At 42.9% G+C, this 14,648-nt stretch overlaps 2 protein-coding genes across 2 annotated transcripts in view; one reads left to right on the forward strand and one right to left on the reverse strand.

The window, feature by feature from the left end:
• Nucleotides 1-2,812: 2,812 nt before the first annotated feature.
• LOC310782370 (basic leucine zipper transcriptional factor ATF-like 3) lies at nt 2,813-9,949 on the reverse strand (the record flags this gene model as incomplete). The annotated part of the gene is made up of 4 exons (XM_083643035.1): nt 2,813-2,956; nt 8,918-8,962; nt 9,258-9,362; nt 9,872-9,949. 4 exons carry the CDS (start codon nt 9,947-9,949, stop codon nt 2,813-2,815), a joined length of 372 nt encoding a protein of 123 aa, XP_083499161.1.
• A 1,222-nt stretch (nt 9,950-11,171) lies between these two features.
• efr3bb (EFR3 homolog Bb) overlaps nt 11,172-14,648 on the forward strand; it is a 39,485-nt gene continuing 36,008 nt past the window's right edge. The window contains exons 1-2 of the mRNA XM_083643532.1: nt 11,172-11,302; nt 11,624-11,763. Of these exons, the coding sequence (XP_083499658.1) occupies nt 11,757-11,763 (7 nt within the window). The 5' untranslated portion in view covers nt 11,172-11,302; nt 11,624-11,756. The remainder of the gene's footprint in view (nt 11,303-11,623; nt 11,764-14,648) is intronic.

A 14,648-nucleotide genomic window follows, 5' to 3' on the forward strand; every position in this document is an offset into this window, starting at 1 on the left:
TCGTGGCCCTTCTGTTCTGGCCCGTTAGGCCGCTGTCTGTCCCACCCACTCACACAGTCCCGCGTCACAACTCTGAGTCTCACTGGGGCCGCAGATCCACAGCACACAGACTGGATATTATAATACTGGATGTTTGAAGAAGGAAAAAACATGATGGTCTTTTTTTAAGTAAAGATATTGTCATTGACACTGAGCAAAGCTTCAGCTTCAGATAGTGGAATGCTATTCTACATGTATGACATTCTTTTTTATTGAGTTGTTGATCACACAGTAAGCAGTATAGCCTCTCTGTCTACTGCTGTGGACGGATCACTGCTCACAGCACTCTGCTATGCCAGGCATGCTACCAAACAACCAAGAGTAAACAATATTTCCATCTCATGAAACAATAACTGATTTCCTTTGTAAACTGTTTTTTAATTCAATCTGCCCCTATTTATATATGTTTTCATATAGTAAACACCTCAGAAGCATATAGTCCACAGCTACAAAACTGACCTGCACTTTCTTGCATCTTGTGTATCCACTCCTCATGTCCAAAGGGAAATTTCCATGGGATATATTCGACCGGAGGACAGGTAACCGACTCATAATCCACTTTTGCTGATTCCTTTGAGCAGGAATCGCACACTGAGCATGAAAATTAAGGCATAATCCATAAAGGGGAAAAGTAAACTGAAGCAAACCCCCGCAGACACGGCTTGTCCAAAACTGATTAACGGAGAGAGAGAGAGCTGTAATGTTAGGTCACCACCTATGGCAGTTTGGAAATAAAGTCAAGGGATTGCCAAGCAGCAAAGAAGAGTCCAAAGAGGATTACATGGACAGCAGCCACTCTCACTGCCCCGTAAAGCCACAGTCACTGGCTCCAAGACAACACCAGCAAGAAGGCAGTGCTGACTCTCTCTCTCTCTCTGTCAGGGGTTTTCAAAGTCTGAGACGGTGGGCTTCCCACCAGGACAAAGCTTGGAAAAAGGTGCCCCACTCACTCAATTCCTGGAGGCCTATTTGATCTTTGATCCCATAGACACCCAACAATTGAGCCATGATAGCCTGATATTGCTGTTTGAAATACTTCAGACCACACCAAATACATTCAAATGTGTCTCTCTGAAGGCATTTAGAACAATAGATGTGGTGAAACAGCCCTGGGCGTAGATGGTGACAGAGTTGTGCTGGGCTGACAGCATCAGCAGCCCTGAGGTTGTAAGCTGTTTAAAGCCCCTGAGACTCAGTTTGCTAATTGTGAACAACGCACAAAGCCCCTGCTGCTTAGACTGATCTGATGAGTCCCCATCTGCCCCCCTGTGACTGTGTGCTGCTGATTACTGCATCTAAAAATAGATACACGTTCTAAGGCAATTACATCTCCTGTAACTGCTACCACCTCATATTAGCCCTCTGACATTTGGCACGTGTGACCTTTGAACGTGTTTAATGGGATGTCAGGTGAATGTTTTGCTGTGTCCTAAAAACAATGGCGGCGAGTAAGTAATTCCATGTACAACAATTTAGAAAGATGTAGCCTTAGAGATCTTTGTAAGCATTTCACGAACTGAACATAATGAACAAATCTTAAGTAAGGCATCTACTTGATAAGTGAATATGTCTGTATGTAAGTTTGAAAACCCTAACAACAGTACACATTTAATCTGTTAATTCATAGTGACAACTTCCCTATGTTCAAAATCCCAGAGAGGCTAATTAGTGTTAAGGCTAAACGTATTGAACGTCCAGTAATCAGCTGATTCCCATAGGCACCGTCGGCACCAGACTAAACCCTACTAGCCTATGTGCTTGCCAAACACTCTCTCTACCTGTCTTGTAACGGAAGCAAAGATCTATTTTGTCCTTGGGTGTGTAGCCTATCACAAAGGTGCTGTTTGCATGTGTGTGTGTGTGTGTGTGGTGTCTGGGCAGTGCATGCCAGTTTTTGTCAGTGGTAGTGGCACATGTGCATGAAAGTGAGGGAGGATACAGGTGAGTCGGGGTCAAAGGGAAAGGAAGATGCATGCCAAAGTTGAGATGTTGCTGCAACACTTAATGTTACTGACAGACACCCCCCCCCCATACTACTTCTGCTGCATCTGAGACTATTGTCCTTTCTGCAAAGTGCTGCAAAATGATTTTTGACTTGCTAAGTAAAGTACAATAGTACTTCCAGCACTTATGGTACTAGTATTTCTTGTGTAGTAAAACCTACCAACCCCCTTTCTGTTGACCACATTGATTTGAGCCTCATTAGGCGGTAACTCCTCTATGTTAACCCATTTGGAAGGGCCACACGCCGTATGGGGACTGAACAGAGAAAGAGGGGACAGAGAGGAGGACAAACACCGCCATCATACACGCAGTGGATATTTGTGACTCGAGATAATTGTATACTGATGTCATATCTGATAAATGAAAAAGTTACAAATAAAGCGTTAAAAAAAACACTACTGCATCTCTACTTTGACATTTACAGCTACCAGGACTTTTCCCTCACAATACAAGCCAAGGCGTGTTAAAACAGACTTAATATGACAGTTGAGAATAAACCCTTTCCACGTTACATTCAGTAGCCTCAGCATATACATAGTATAATTACAAATTATTTTAAATTAATGAAAATAACTCAAATTACAGTCGAGGAAAGTAGGCTAAGTGTAAACAGACATTTAATTTACAAGAAGTTGACACAACTAGAGAATGTCTAAGAATGACTGTTTTGATCATAGTTTCACTGTTATCTCCCTACCTACAATACAGACAGTCATGGATCAAAAAATCATCTAACAATAACAATATTCTCAGATTTGGGTCCTTGGCCTCAGACGGAGCGGGAGCGGGAGCGGGAGCGGGACACCATGCTGCCGGACTGCAGGCTTGAAGAGCGGTGCATGATGGGACAGAAGGGCTCATGGGCCCTGAGAGCCTCGGTCAGCAGATGCTGCTCCTCACACAGAGAGGCCACCTGACACACGATGCAACACACAGAGGTTTGGTCTAGATTAGAACAACACTTATAGCCTACTATTCGTACCGACTGGGGTAGCCTACCTGCAGACCCCAGAGGTATACTTTCTGTCATATCTCACAGGCGCTTCATTCATTCAAATTTCCCATCAGAATCACTTTTATTGCTACAATAATGCAGGTTTAGATACAAGGAATGTGTCTTAGTGTCAGCATGCAGCATAACGGTCATATCAATATTTAGAGATATGGAAAATAGATATGTAGACAAAATCGGAATCGGAAAATATGAATTTACAGTCCAAGCGGTGCAGAATGGGAGGGGGTCATGTCTCATGTCAGTGGGGGGATTCAACTGTGTTCGGGGGTTAATGGGGGGGGGCGGTGGTAGGGTCCTTGGTAGATGGGGCTTTCAGGCCTTGTTGATGAGGCCGCTGGCAGTTGGGAAGAAGAAGCTGTTCTTGGCAAGAGGTTTCTGTCTCTTGACAGAGCTCAGTCTCTTGCCGAGGGGGAGCATTTCAAAGAGTTTGTGTCCAGGGTGGGAGGGGTCGGTCAAGATTTTACGAGACTGCTTCAGCGGGCTGGTGGTGTGCAGGTCATGAAGGGATGGCAGGTTGCATCCGATCACCTTCTCAGCACAGCAGATGATGTGCAGGGTGGGAGGGGTTGGCCATGATGATGCGCTGCAGTCTGTTGATGTCCTTGAGAGTGGCAGCAGCGTACCAGCGTACGATGACATTGCCCATCAATTTGTTCCTATATAATTGTGTTCTGTTTAGTTAAAAATACCAAATACCAATTGTATTGGGGTCCTGACTCCTGCGTGACCTCAGTCAAAAGCACCAAATGGAAGTATTTATTGAGTTCATGTTTGCCATGGGTCCTAATTTAAAGGCTACCGCACACTATCAGGGGGTAGGGGCACTCTGTCAGTCATTTTGAAGGAGATAGCGACAAACAGATGCAGCAGACAGATTTGGATCACCCTAAATATAGGCTAGCCTACTGCTGTTCCTAGGTAAGATGGTGTTCAAAGTCAGACATGCAATACAAATTTAAGTGCAACGACCCCCCCAGATAACATTAAGACCCATCAGACCCTTGAGCTACTTTCACTCACATGGCCAAAATTAACCATGATAGTCCACACAGGTGAGAAACAATTTAATTGCTCAGCCTGTGGTAAAGCTTTTGGTGATAAAGGACTCTTGAACAGACACATGATAGTCCACACAGGTGAGAAACAATTTATTTGCTCAGTCTGTGGTAAAGGTTTTGGTCTTAAAGGAGCCTTGAAGAGACGCATGATAGTCCACACAGGAGAGAAACAATTTAATTGCTCAGTCTAATTGCTCAGTCTGTGGTAAAGGTTTTGGTCAGAAAGGATACTTGAAGATACACAATAGTCCACACAGGTGAGAAACAATTTAATTGCTCAGTCTGTGGTAAAGCTTTTGGTGATCTAGGAGTCTTGAACAGACACATGATAAAAAAATAAAAAATAAACTCCCGTAACGGGACAAGCCCCGTCTTTTATTGTCACACGAACACCACAACACATGCATGTGGCCACAACACACTCATGCTGACGGTGGCCGGTGAAAAGTGTCCTCTGCATTTAACCCATCCAGGCATGTCCTTTCCTCCGTGGGGCAGGCCAGGAGCAGTGGTCGCTTTCTCGTACAGCGCCCGGGGACCAACTTCGGATGTTGTCGTCACTGGTCGGATGACGATGACGATCTGATCTTCTGCATGTTTTTAGTGGGGGGGTTATATACGGAGGAACCCCCTGGGGGAGCACGGGGAGAACATGCAAACTCCACACAGAGAGAAGGGCCCTTACGACGAGATACCCCTAGATAATACCCCGAGATAATCCACAAAGGAGAGTAAACATTTAATTGGTATCTGTGGTGGAGGGTTGATTTGCTTGTTTACATATGCATGCAAGTATGTACTGCGTGTGTGTGTGTGTGTGTGTGTGTGTGTGTGTGTGTGTGTGTGTGTGTGTGTGTGTGTTAGTGCTTCGTTGTGTTATCCAGTGTTTATGTATCACACAAAAGATACTGCACACTATCACAAAAATTGCTACCTGTGCTAAAAGTGTGTTGTGGTTGGCCCTCACTTGCTTTGCGCAGGATGCAGGATTGGCATATTTTAATGTATAAAGCCATCTTGTTACCCGTTACATCTGCTCCAAGTTTATGGCAGTACGCAGCACCTCCAGCCTCAGATCCAGCACTTGGCTTGGTTTTGAAGTGCCAAGTTGAGGTTTGAGGACCCGAGGCTGGAAAAAGAGTCTCTTATTTTGGCCCTAGGTCCTGGAACGACCTGCAAGTTCCACTTAAACTGGATCCTCTTATTTCTTTGTCTACTTTCAAACATAAGATCACAGAGGTGCTCCTCGCCATTAGCTGCTCCTGTCGAAATGTGTCATTTAGAACGCTATATTATAGTTTTCTGTTTCCCTACCTAAATTACTGTAACATTGTCTGGGCTGCTACATTTCCCACCTATCTCAACAAACTGTATATTATTCAGAAAAGGTTCCTAAGAATCATCTCACATTCCAACAGACATGCTCCATCTACTCCACTTTTAAAAAAATATTCTTTATTACCTATTCAGAGTTTAAAGTTTAAAAAAGTTTAAAAAAAGAGTTTAAAAAACGCAACGCGTTGCGTTTTGTGTCTTGCCCGTATCACCTATATGAAGATGTACACTGTTTGTTAACTGTGAAGTACGCAGGTACAAATTACTTCTTATTAAATTTATTTACCTTTAAACTCTAAGCAGCTCATTTTTCGCTTTGTCATTATAGTTGCCTGCTGAGTTGCTTTGGTCCACACCTTTTTGTGCGTTCCTCTTATTACCTATTCATAAACTTAATATTCTTCAAACATGTTTATTCATCCACAAGTTTACTTACAGAAAGCAAGATCTTCCCGACACTTTTCGAAATTTCTTTACATTCACTTCAGACATACATTCATATCACACAAGGCACAGCAATAACCTCTATTTACCTTTCACTCGAACATCAAGTCATCAACACAACATTTCTTATAGAGGCCCCATGCTCTGGAGTGAATTGAGTCTTCAACTCCGATCCATAGCTTCTCACTCACTCTTTAAAAAGCATCTTAAAAAGCATCTTATCCATACATGAACCATCCAACCATCAATCCAACTCCCTCTCTGCCCTTGCCATTGTCACGTTCCTGGTTTTTTCTTTTGCCTTCTTTTGTGTGCCCTTCTCCGATCTGTGTATATTGTCTCCTTATTCCTCCATCTGCTACGCTCTGCTTTGTACCTTGTCTCCTTATTTATCTGCAAAAGTCATTGTGTTAGCCTGGGGATGTCAATAGACTAATTTTATGTTAGCCTATTGTAACTTTGTAAAAAAAAATTGATATGATTATTTTTTATATGATTTTGATTATACGATTATGATTGTTGATAGGGGTGGAACTCCGTACAAGCCCTGTGGGCTTCGTTCCCTCCTTGCACTGTTTTAATGTGTGCTAAATAAATAAACATAAACATAAACATATCATCTGTGATGTGCGTTTTTTTTTTTCCTGTTTTAATTATTTTCAATGTTGTGAGTATTGTCTTTGTCATGCCCTGATGTGTAATGTTTTGCTTCTTGGCAAGGTCAGCATTGTAAAAGAGAATTGCTGTTTATCTTGTTAAATAAATGTAAAAAAATAAATAAATAAAAATACTAGTGTCCTAATTCTCAACTGTTAATTTGATTCATATAGATCAGTTTCAATTTGACAACAAACATTATAAATTGCCCCCCAGCTTACTTCCTCTTGCAGTGTTTGCTAGTACAATAACTGTTAGTTAGGTTCCAGATTTTGTGAAAACATAACGCGTTTGAGCGCTCCCATCATACAACACTACATGGGGAATAGTGAGTGAATGAGTGAACCATTCCGAACACGGCTAATGAGTCACCTGAAAGCAAAACCAAGACCTAAGACACGTGTTTGTGTGTGGTATGGTATAAGATGTATATAACCTAGTAGTGTATAATGTAGTTAATGATGAATATGAAGTACTGTCCCTATAAAGAAATCGCCAATAAACAAAATATCAAAAGTCTTCTTCTTGTTTAGTTTTTAATTGTGCCTATAATCAATTTCTGAATACAGGATAATAAGGAGACCCCGGGCCCTATCGTTGCATCGGCGCAGTTTCTAGGCCGAGCGGCAGGCGCAGATCAAAGCAGTGGGCGTGGACAGGCGCACTTGATATCGTCGTGCTGGCGCTAGATGCAGCCCAAAGCATTACAACCACACCTTTTAGGCGTAAAATTATGCACTGTCATGCTCATTGGATAAGTGCAATAAACGAATGGCACGCTTGCCTTTTTAGCTCCAATTCCACTGGTCCCGCAAAACCAGACGAAACCCAAGCCTCTGATCCCCCCCCCCCCCCCACCTCCCTTCATCCCGTCTGTCTCCATACATCGGCTATTATTCCATATTATGATGCTTCTCAAACCAATCTAACTGCAGTTTAAATACTGCAAGCATGTAAATACGCTACACTATAGCAATATCAAAGTGAAAATAATGTTCTATGCATCAGCTAGAAAAATATAGCCTATTAGATTGGTGAAAGTTTGTCCAGAAAGATATCATTTTCTCTCGCCTGCTGCAGGAAGGATGATGCACATAAATATAGCCTACATTATGTCAAGTCATTGCATAAATGTGTTTTTATTGTAAAACTAAATGTGAAATAGGGCCAAGTTATTGGAGGGACATCACAGTATAGCAGATGCCATTAGAAGCGCGTTCCGAAGCGCGTTCCGCTGTTACTTCTCTAAATCATGTTAACTCGACAAGGGGTATATATAGGCCCAGGAGGACATATATGTTTCACATAGGGTGGTGTTTTCATTTCGATGTTTTATTTGGTCCAATATTGAAATGTTGACAATGGCAGGCTGTGTTACCATTACACATTAATTTAGAACTACCTTTTATATCTATTTTGGCTCATTTGGTTGCTATTTAGTAGCGAAATGGAGAAACACAATGCATGCTGGGAACTCAGAGAGAGAGAGAGAGAAGGGTGACAGAGAAGAGGCAGTGAAGGCACAGAATAGGCCTGCTTTTCAAAAGCGCAAAGCGCTAAATGTACGCCAGGTCCCAAGATATCACTAGGCTGGTATTTAGCGCCGACACGCCCACTTTGGGACTGCGCCACGCCCATTCGGCCTAAAGCGCATTTGGCAGCCTAAAGCCTATTGCTATCTTGCCGAAACAGGCGCAAGGCACGTTTTTTTGCGGTTAAGGCCCGTAATAGCGCCGATGGCCTGTGGGAGAATAGAGCCCGGGGCCTCACCCCAAATTAACTCACATCTTCTAGGTGAACTGGCCCTCTAGTGGACAAAAGGGGGGAAAGCAGTTTGGCCTGTTTTATCCCAACCAGACACTGCAGTCAGACTTCCTACATTCGTTCTGAAGTCTCCCACACTTCTGGGACACAGAGCTTCACATGAGAAAGTGGACTATGCAAGAAGTTAGTAATAAAGGAGGTTACAAGCTGTGCTGCTGACCTAGGTTATGAGGAAATTTAAATTTAGGAATGAGAATAAATATCAGCTATAAAACACTTTCTTATGGAGAAAAAACTGACAACAATTTATCTCTACAGAGATTCTACCTAGAATTCAGTGGCGTAGGGTACGGTAGTCATGACGGGCCCCATTGCAAGCAATTTTGACAGGACCCCCTAGTAGTAGGCTACACACTAGTAACAAAGTACACACACACACCATTAGGCATATGCCAGTGATGCCCAACCAGTAGATAGGGATTTACTGCTAGATCTCATGGTGTCCCAAAATCATTTCTGGATAATGAGTGTAACATTGTAGTGTCAGTGTCTCGCATTCAGTCTATGCTAAATGTTGGTGGATGATGCTGCTGTTATTTACCTCTCTCCTCAACTGGCTGTTCTTCTGCTCCAAGTACACATAGGTCTGGAAGAAGAGAGGACAAGGAAGGAGAGATGAGACAGACAGAAATAGAATGAGATTATTGAGATAATGAAGAGAGGGACAAAAATATCTACTTTTAATTTACAAATTTTTCTTCTTCTTTTTCACATTGGCCAGTATAATGATTCAGTTCACACACACACACACACACACACACACACACACACACGCACACGCACACGCGCACACACACACACACACACACACACACACACACACACACACACACACACACACACACACACACACACACACACACACACACACACACACACACCTCATGCAGCAGGTCGGCTCTCTGTGTTTGTCTCTGTCTGCTCCTCTGAGCGGCAACCCTGTTCTTCTCTCTCTGCTTCAGCCATCTGTCTTCATCATCTGAACTCTGACACACACACGCACACACACACACACACACACACACACACACACACACACACACACACACACACACACACACACACACACACACACACACACACACACACACACACACACACACAGGAAAAAACAATGTTACAATGTTTCTGCATTTTCACTCTCTTGTCATGTGTTGTATGCCTTGTTGCAAGCCAATTTTAAAATGTTCATTCCAGTTAGGGACAACGAGCGAACCCACACAGAGAATAATTTGTCAACATTATCTAGCAAGCTTACAGTTTGAATGAGATACATAGACATGTCAGTTTCTCGCACACATGTCAAAGTTATTAGATTACTTCAATACTAATTTGTTTTGAGTATCAGGTTGCTACTCTGCCCTTTAACCACAGAAACTGAGTTCAAACCTACCACATTAGCCAGCATGACCTCCAAGTAGAGTGGCAAGAGAATTTCCCTAAATGCTAAAACAACCAAAAAAGTAAGCGCATTATTATCAGGAGCACATCTTACCTCACACCTCTGGCAGAGGACGTTGCTCCTCTGGTCACTTCTGTAATGAGAGCTCTGGGATGAATCACAGTCCGACATCACAGGTTATTCATACTATGCCTACTACTATAAAAGCCACAAAACACCAGGGAGGATATCCTGTGCATCACCAGCTGTGCTGTCAGAGACGAAAGGTTATTCGGAGACTGGGCATGGAGTCCAGTCAAGTTAAATGAGGACAGAAATCAGGCAGCATGCTTTCACTTCAGCTTTTTCTCAAATTTTCAATTTCGCTGCCGTTTTATTTCAACTGGCCTCCTGCTTCTTCTAAGTCATATGACTCATTAGCATTAGCAGACAAACCAAACTTAAAACAGTTGATATATTTAAAATAGTAACTCTTCTCTCCCCACCTTTCCTGTCTGCCTACTGTCCTATCCAATCCAATAAAGGCAGAAAATGCCGAACAAATACGCCTAATTTTAAAAACAAAAGTCAAAATGAATGGTAATGTTTGTGGTAATCTGTTTTGTTTTCGAAGGGCTAGTCTAGCCAATGGAATAAGTCTCTAAAGTTCTGAGACCAATGAGTGAGCCAGGTTTTCATGATTTGATTGCACAGTAAACTATTCTCATCAGTAGGAGAGCGCTGTTGTTAAAGTGATTCTGAAATCTCTGTGTGTCACTGGCTTCTCTGTGGAGGCAGTATCCTTCTCCCTGTTTCCCACAGTGTTTCCTCACATTTATTAACTGTCAGCATTACATTTTCTGCCTGTATGGCATTGGCAAAAACACAAGCAGTATACAAAAATAGGCTGTCAAGGTGGTAGCAGTTTACATTACAGCTTAGTAACAACATGATAATATGGGGTAATTGTGTGATAATAAAGTAATAATTATGATATACCATGTATACAGAAATGTAAACGCTGTGTTTCATCTTTAAAAGAAGGAACACCTCACATAGGCTACATCTTCCTCTCACCTGTAGTGTTATTTATCCATCTAGATCGCTTTGTGAGAAAATGTCAAACATGCCACATTTGTATTTATTTATTATGTAACAATTTCTTGTTTGGGAAGGACTGTTGTTTGTTTGAGGTGCTCTTTAGAGGGATTCGCCTATGGGCGTGCTCTGTACTTAGGGGACCTGCTCTGTAGGGGCGTGCTCTGTACTGGCCCCGGCTAGGGCTAGAGCTGGATAATATTTGGGTGTATTGGTTTATTACAGCAATGCTAACGGTGTCAGCTAGCTAATGACTTAACGCTACGTCTTGGCGTAACGTTACGTAAGCGTTAACTAACACTTTAGTGGAAGTACCGTTAAGTTAGCTGACTGCCTGTATGCCATTATTGTGTTGACACTGTAGCAGAGTGTATGTGTGTGCTAGCAGCTAACTATCAGCCAGTTAACGTTAGCACGCAGCATCATAGCATAGAGGAATGCTAAATGGTGAGTTAACGCTACTAACGCTAGCAATAACGTTACTAGCGATGCGCTGTCTTTACTTCACTTCATTTCATAATGCATACTGTTGAATAATATAAGCACGCGCATCTAATTTGGTTAACGTTACTGCTAGCTGAAACGCTAGCCTAGCTGGTTAAATACACTTTTCTCCGGATGCGTTTAACGCTAAATGTTCACTCACACATTTTTCTCGTCAGGTAAACGATAGCAAATGGCATGTCCGCTATTTTGACAAGTTCAACATACATTTTTGTGACTTAGTAGCGCGGCCGTCAGCTAACTTGTCTGCTGGATGTTCCACAGGCCAAAGATAAACCAGCGGGTTTCCTGATTTTCAAAGCCCCGGGAGGAGACTCAGTTTGGGACTGAAGTGCCCCCATCTCCTAGCCGCTTTGGAACCTGGAAGAGCACCGCCGCCTTGTGACAAGAATTCAACATGACAGGTGGGCAATAGTAAACGTTACTCTGATGCACCTGCTCCACTAGTAGAGATAATATGGCATTCCAGTTGAATGTACTGCAGATCAGCAGACGTGTTTAGCTGAAGCTGAGCTGTCTAATCAAAATCCACAAGAAACTTTTGCCATGACACGCAACATGTCATGTTATGTGAGAGTGTGTATGTTTGAGAGATTTCCATCTGTTCCCGGCAAGTGTCTGTGTGTATGTGTTGTCCAACCAAGTGTGTATTGGATGAACATAAAGAAATTACTATCCAGAATGATGTTTTTCCTTTTTTGGCATCCGCGGATCCCTTGAACTTTAAGCCGAGTGGCTGAATGGCTGTCGTCACTCAGTTCCTTTCTCTCCCTCTGTTTCTCTCTCCCCTCCTCTCGCTCTCTCTCCCTCAGAGAGGAGGAGGGTGGATAGTGAACTCCATTGTGTTAGTGAGATGTTTCTTAATGAGACTGAGAGAGCAGAGCTGCTACAGAAGGACTCATCGCTAATCTCTTGGTTTTTATTTCGGGCATCCAGCCTGCACTCTAACTATCTGACTGAGGAGCTTCAAGCCCGGGACACAGTTGTTGTTCTTCAGCAGGGAGCTTAGAGAAATTGTGAGTTTGTGTGAAACTTTCCATGCAAGTTTGAGCTAGCTTTTCTGGACAGACTTGACTGCAGTGTGTGTGTGTGTTTGTATGTATGTGTAGAATTTTATTGCAGCCAATGTGGGTAGTATCAGACATATGCGAGTGACCACATGTTGGATTTTAGTTCATGTCAAGGTATTGGAAAATTGTTGTTAGTCTAAGCTCTAATCTTGGTAGGCTTTCATTTTTTATGTATGTCAGTCTAGCTGGATTGATTTGTATCTACGTATAGGGAAGAAGACTTAGCCTAGTATAGGTCTTAATGTGTCTGTGAGTGTTTCTGTGTGTTTCTGGCTTTGGTCAGGATAGTTTTTGTGTGTGTGTGAGAGGGTTAGTGTGTGTCTGAGTGTGTTTGTGCTGTTGTGTGCGTGTGTGTGTGTGTGTGTGTGTGTGCTTGTCATGCCTCTGCCTGCTCCCGATGTCCCCGCCTCTCGGAGGCTGGCACTGGACTGTCGTACCCTTCTCGACCATCGCGTTGGCAAGGGTGAGTGCCATCACCACCTCTCTCTCTCTCTCTCTCTCTCTCTCTCTCTCTCTCTCTCTCTCTCTCTCTCTTCAGTCAAACAATGAACAGTGTTTTTTGTTTTCTGTTGTATTATATATATATAGGTTATAGCTGCATGTTGAGTTTTCAGAACTACTGTTGTTTGGAAGAGCTTGTCTTGTTCAGAATTGCATTGTCCCCTGTCAAATGGATTTATTCTTCACCTGGCACCTGGACCTTACTTTCCTAGTTTTTTGCCATCATTACGATTGACTGATCAAAATTTTGTCAATTACATCAGTGTCGAGCTACGTGGCGCTCAGTTTGCACTGCAGGCAGAATCCAAACCCCCCCCACCCCCACCCCCCCAAAAAGAAAATCTAAGGCCTGGGGCCATGGGAAACTCAAAGCAGGCTAACCCAAAAAGTGATTTAAACATGAATGTCTTTAAATTGCTGTGACTGAATAATAATTACCAAATGCCCTGTCCGTTAATGGTCCATTGATGCTTTTTGGCAGTACTCACACACTTGCTTATTTACTCTGCTGGATGTCGGAAGTCTGCCGCATTCAAATTGGAAGAAGTAGAAAAAAAAATGATTTTGTCATTTCAACTTGAGCCTTCCTGTGTTTTTCTCATCATTACTCATCTAATCTACTTCTGGATCAGTTGTCCGATGCTAGTATCATGGTGCTTATCAGCTCCTAGTTTGCAGCACCTGGAGCTCTACTGTGAAAATAAAATGTTTTAAACAGCAAAGTACAATAACACAAGGGAAGCTAAAAGGCAAAAGAGATATACTTGTTGTGGAGTGATTATAGTTGAATGTCTATATCTATCGTATGTCTTGCGTTGCCTTTTGCACCGTGTGCGAGGTGCTAGTAAGTAAGTAAAACTTTATTTGTATAGCACCCTTCTCAGCACGGATGCACAGAGTGCTTCACAGTGGTTTAACGTCAAAATATAAAATACAGCAAAAAGGGCATAAAAGATAATACACAACATACAGACTCAGAAGTTCTGAGTACAAAATCAACAGTTCCATCTACAAAAGTCCAAACGCCCGTCTGAAAAGGTGGGTCTTCAGCTGCCCCTTGAAGATCTCCACAGAAGCAGGAGCTTTTAAGTCCTGGTGGAGCTCGTTCCAGAGCTTTGGGGCGACCGCCTCAAAGGCTCGGTCCCCGTTTGTCTTTAGTCTGTAGGCAGGGGCTAGACCATGGACAGCTCTGTACTGTTGTAGATGATGTAGAAGATGTAGTAAAAACTAGGAAGTGAAGTGAAGTGGATCCTGAACTGGACAGGAAGCCAGTGCAGGGACAGGGAGGCTAAGATTGGAGTTATATGAGATGATTTTTTGGACCTAGTAAGCAGCCTAGCTGCGGTGTTTTGGACCAGTTGTAGCCGGTTCACTGACGCTTTGCTCAGGCAGGTGAACAGGGAATTGCAGTAGTCTAGCCGCGATGATATAAAAGCATGAACAGACATTTCCAGCTCTGCATGAGATACAATAGGCCTGAGTCTAGCGATATTCCTGAGGCGGAAAAAACAGGTACGTGTCAGAGCTTTGACATGCTTCTCAAGGTGCATAGACTGATCAAAGATTACACCCAAGTTCTTGATGTTTGGACGCACACTTACACTTAGGGGTCCCAAGCGCTTGGGTACCCTAGAGGCGATGTCATCAGAAGCTATAATAAGGACATGCTGACGTGCTGTTTTCCATATGTGGCAGTGCATGCTGTTGTTGTATGAAGT

Source organism: Poromitra crassiceps (genome assembly GCF_964638095.1).
Source record: "Poromitra crassiceps genome assembly, chromosome: 9".
NCBI classification, from domain to species: domain Eukaryota; kingdom Metazoa; phylum Chordata; class Actinopteri; order Beryciformes; family Melamphaidae; genus Poromitra; species Poromitra crassiceps.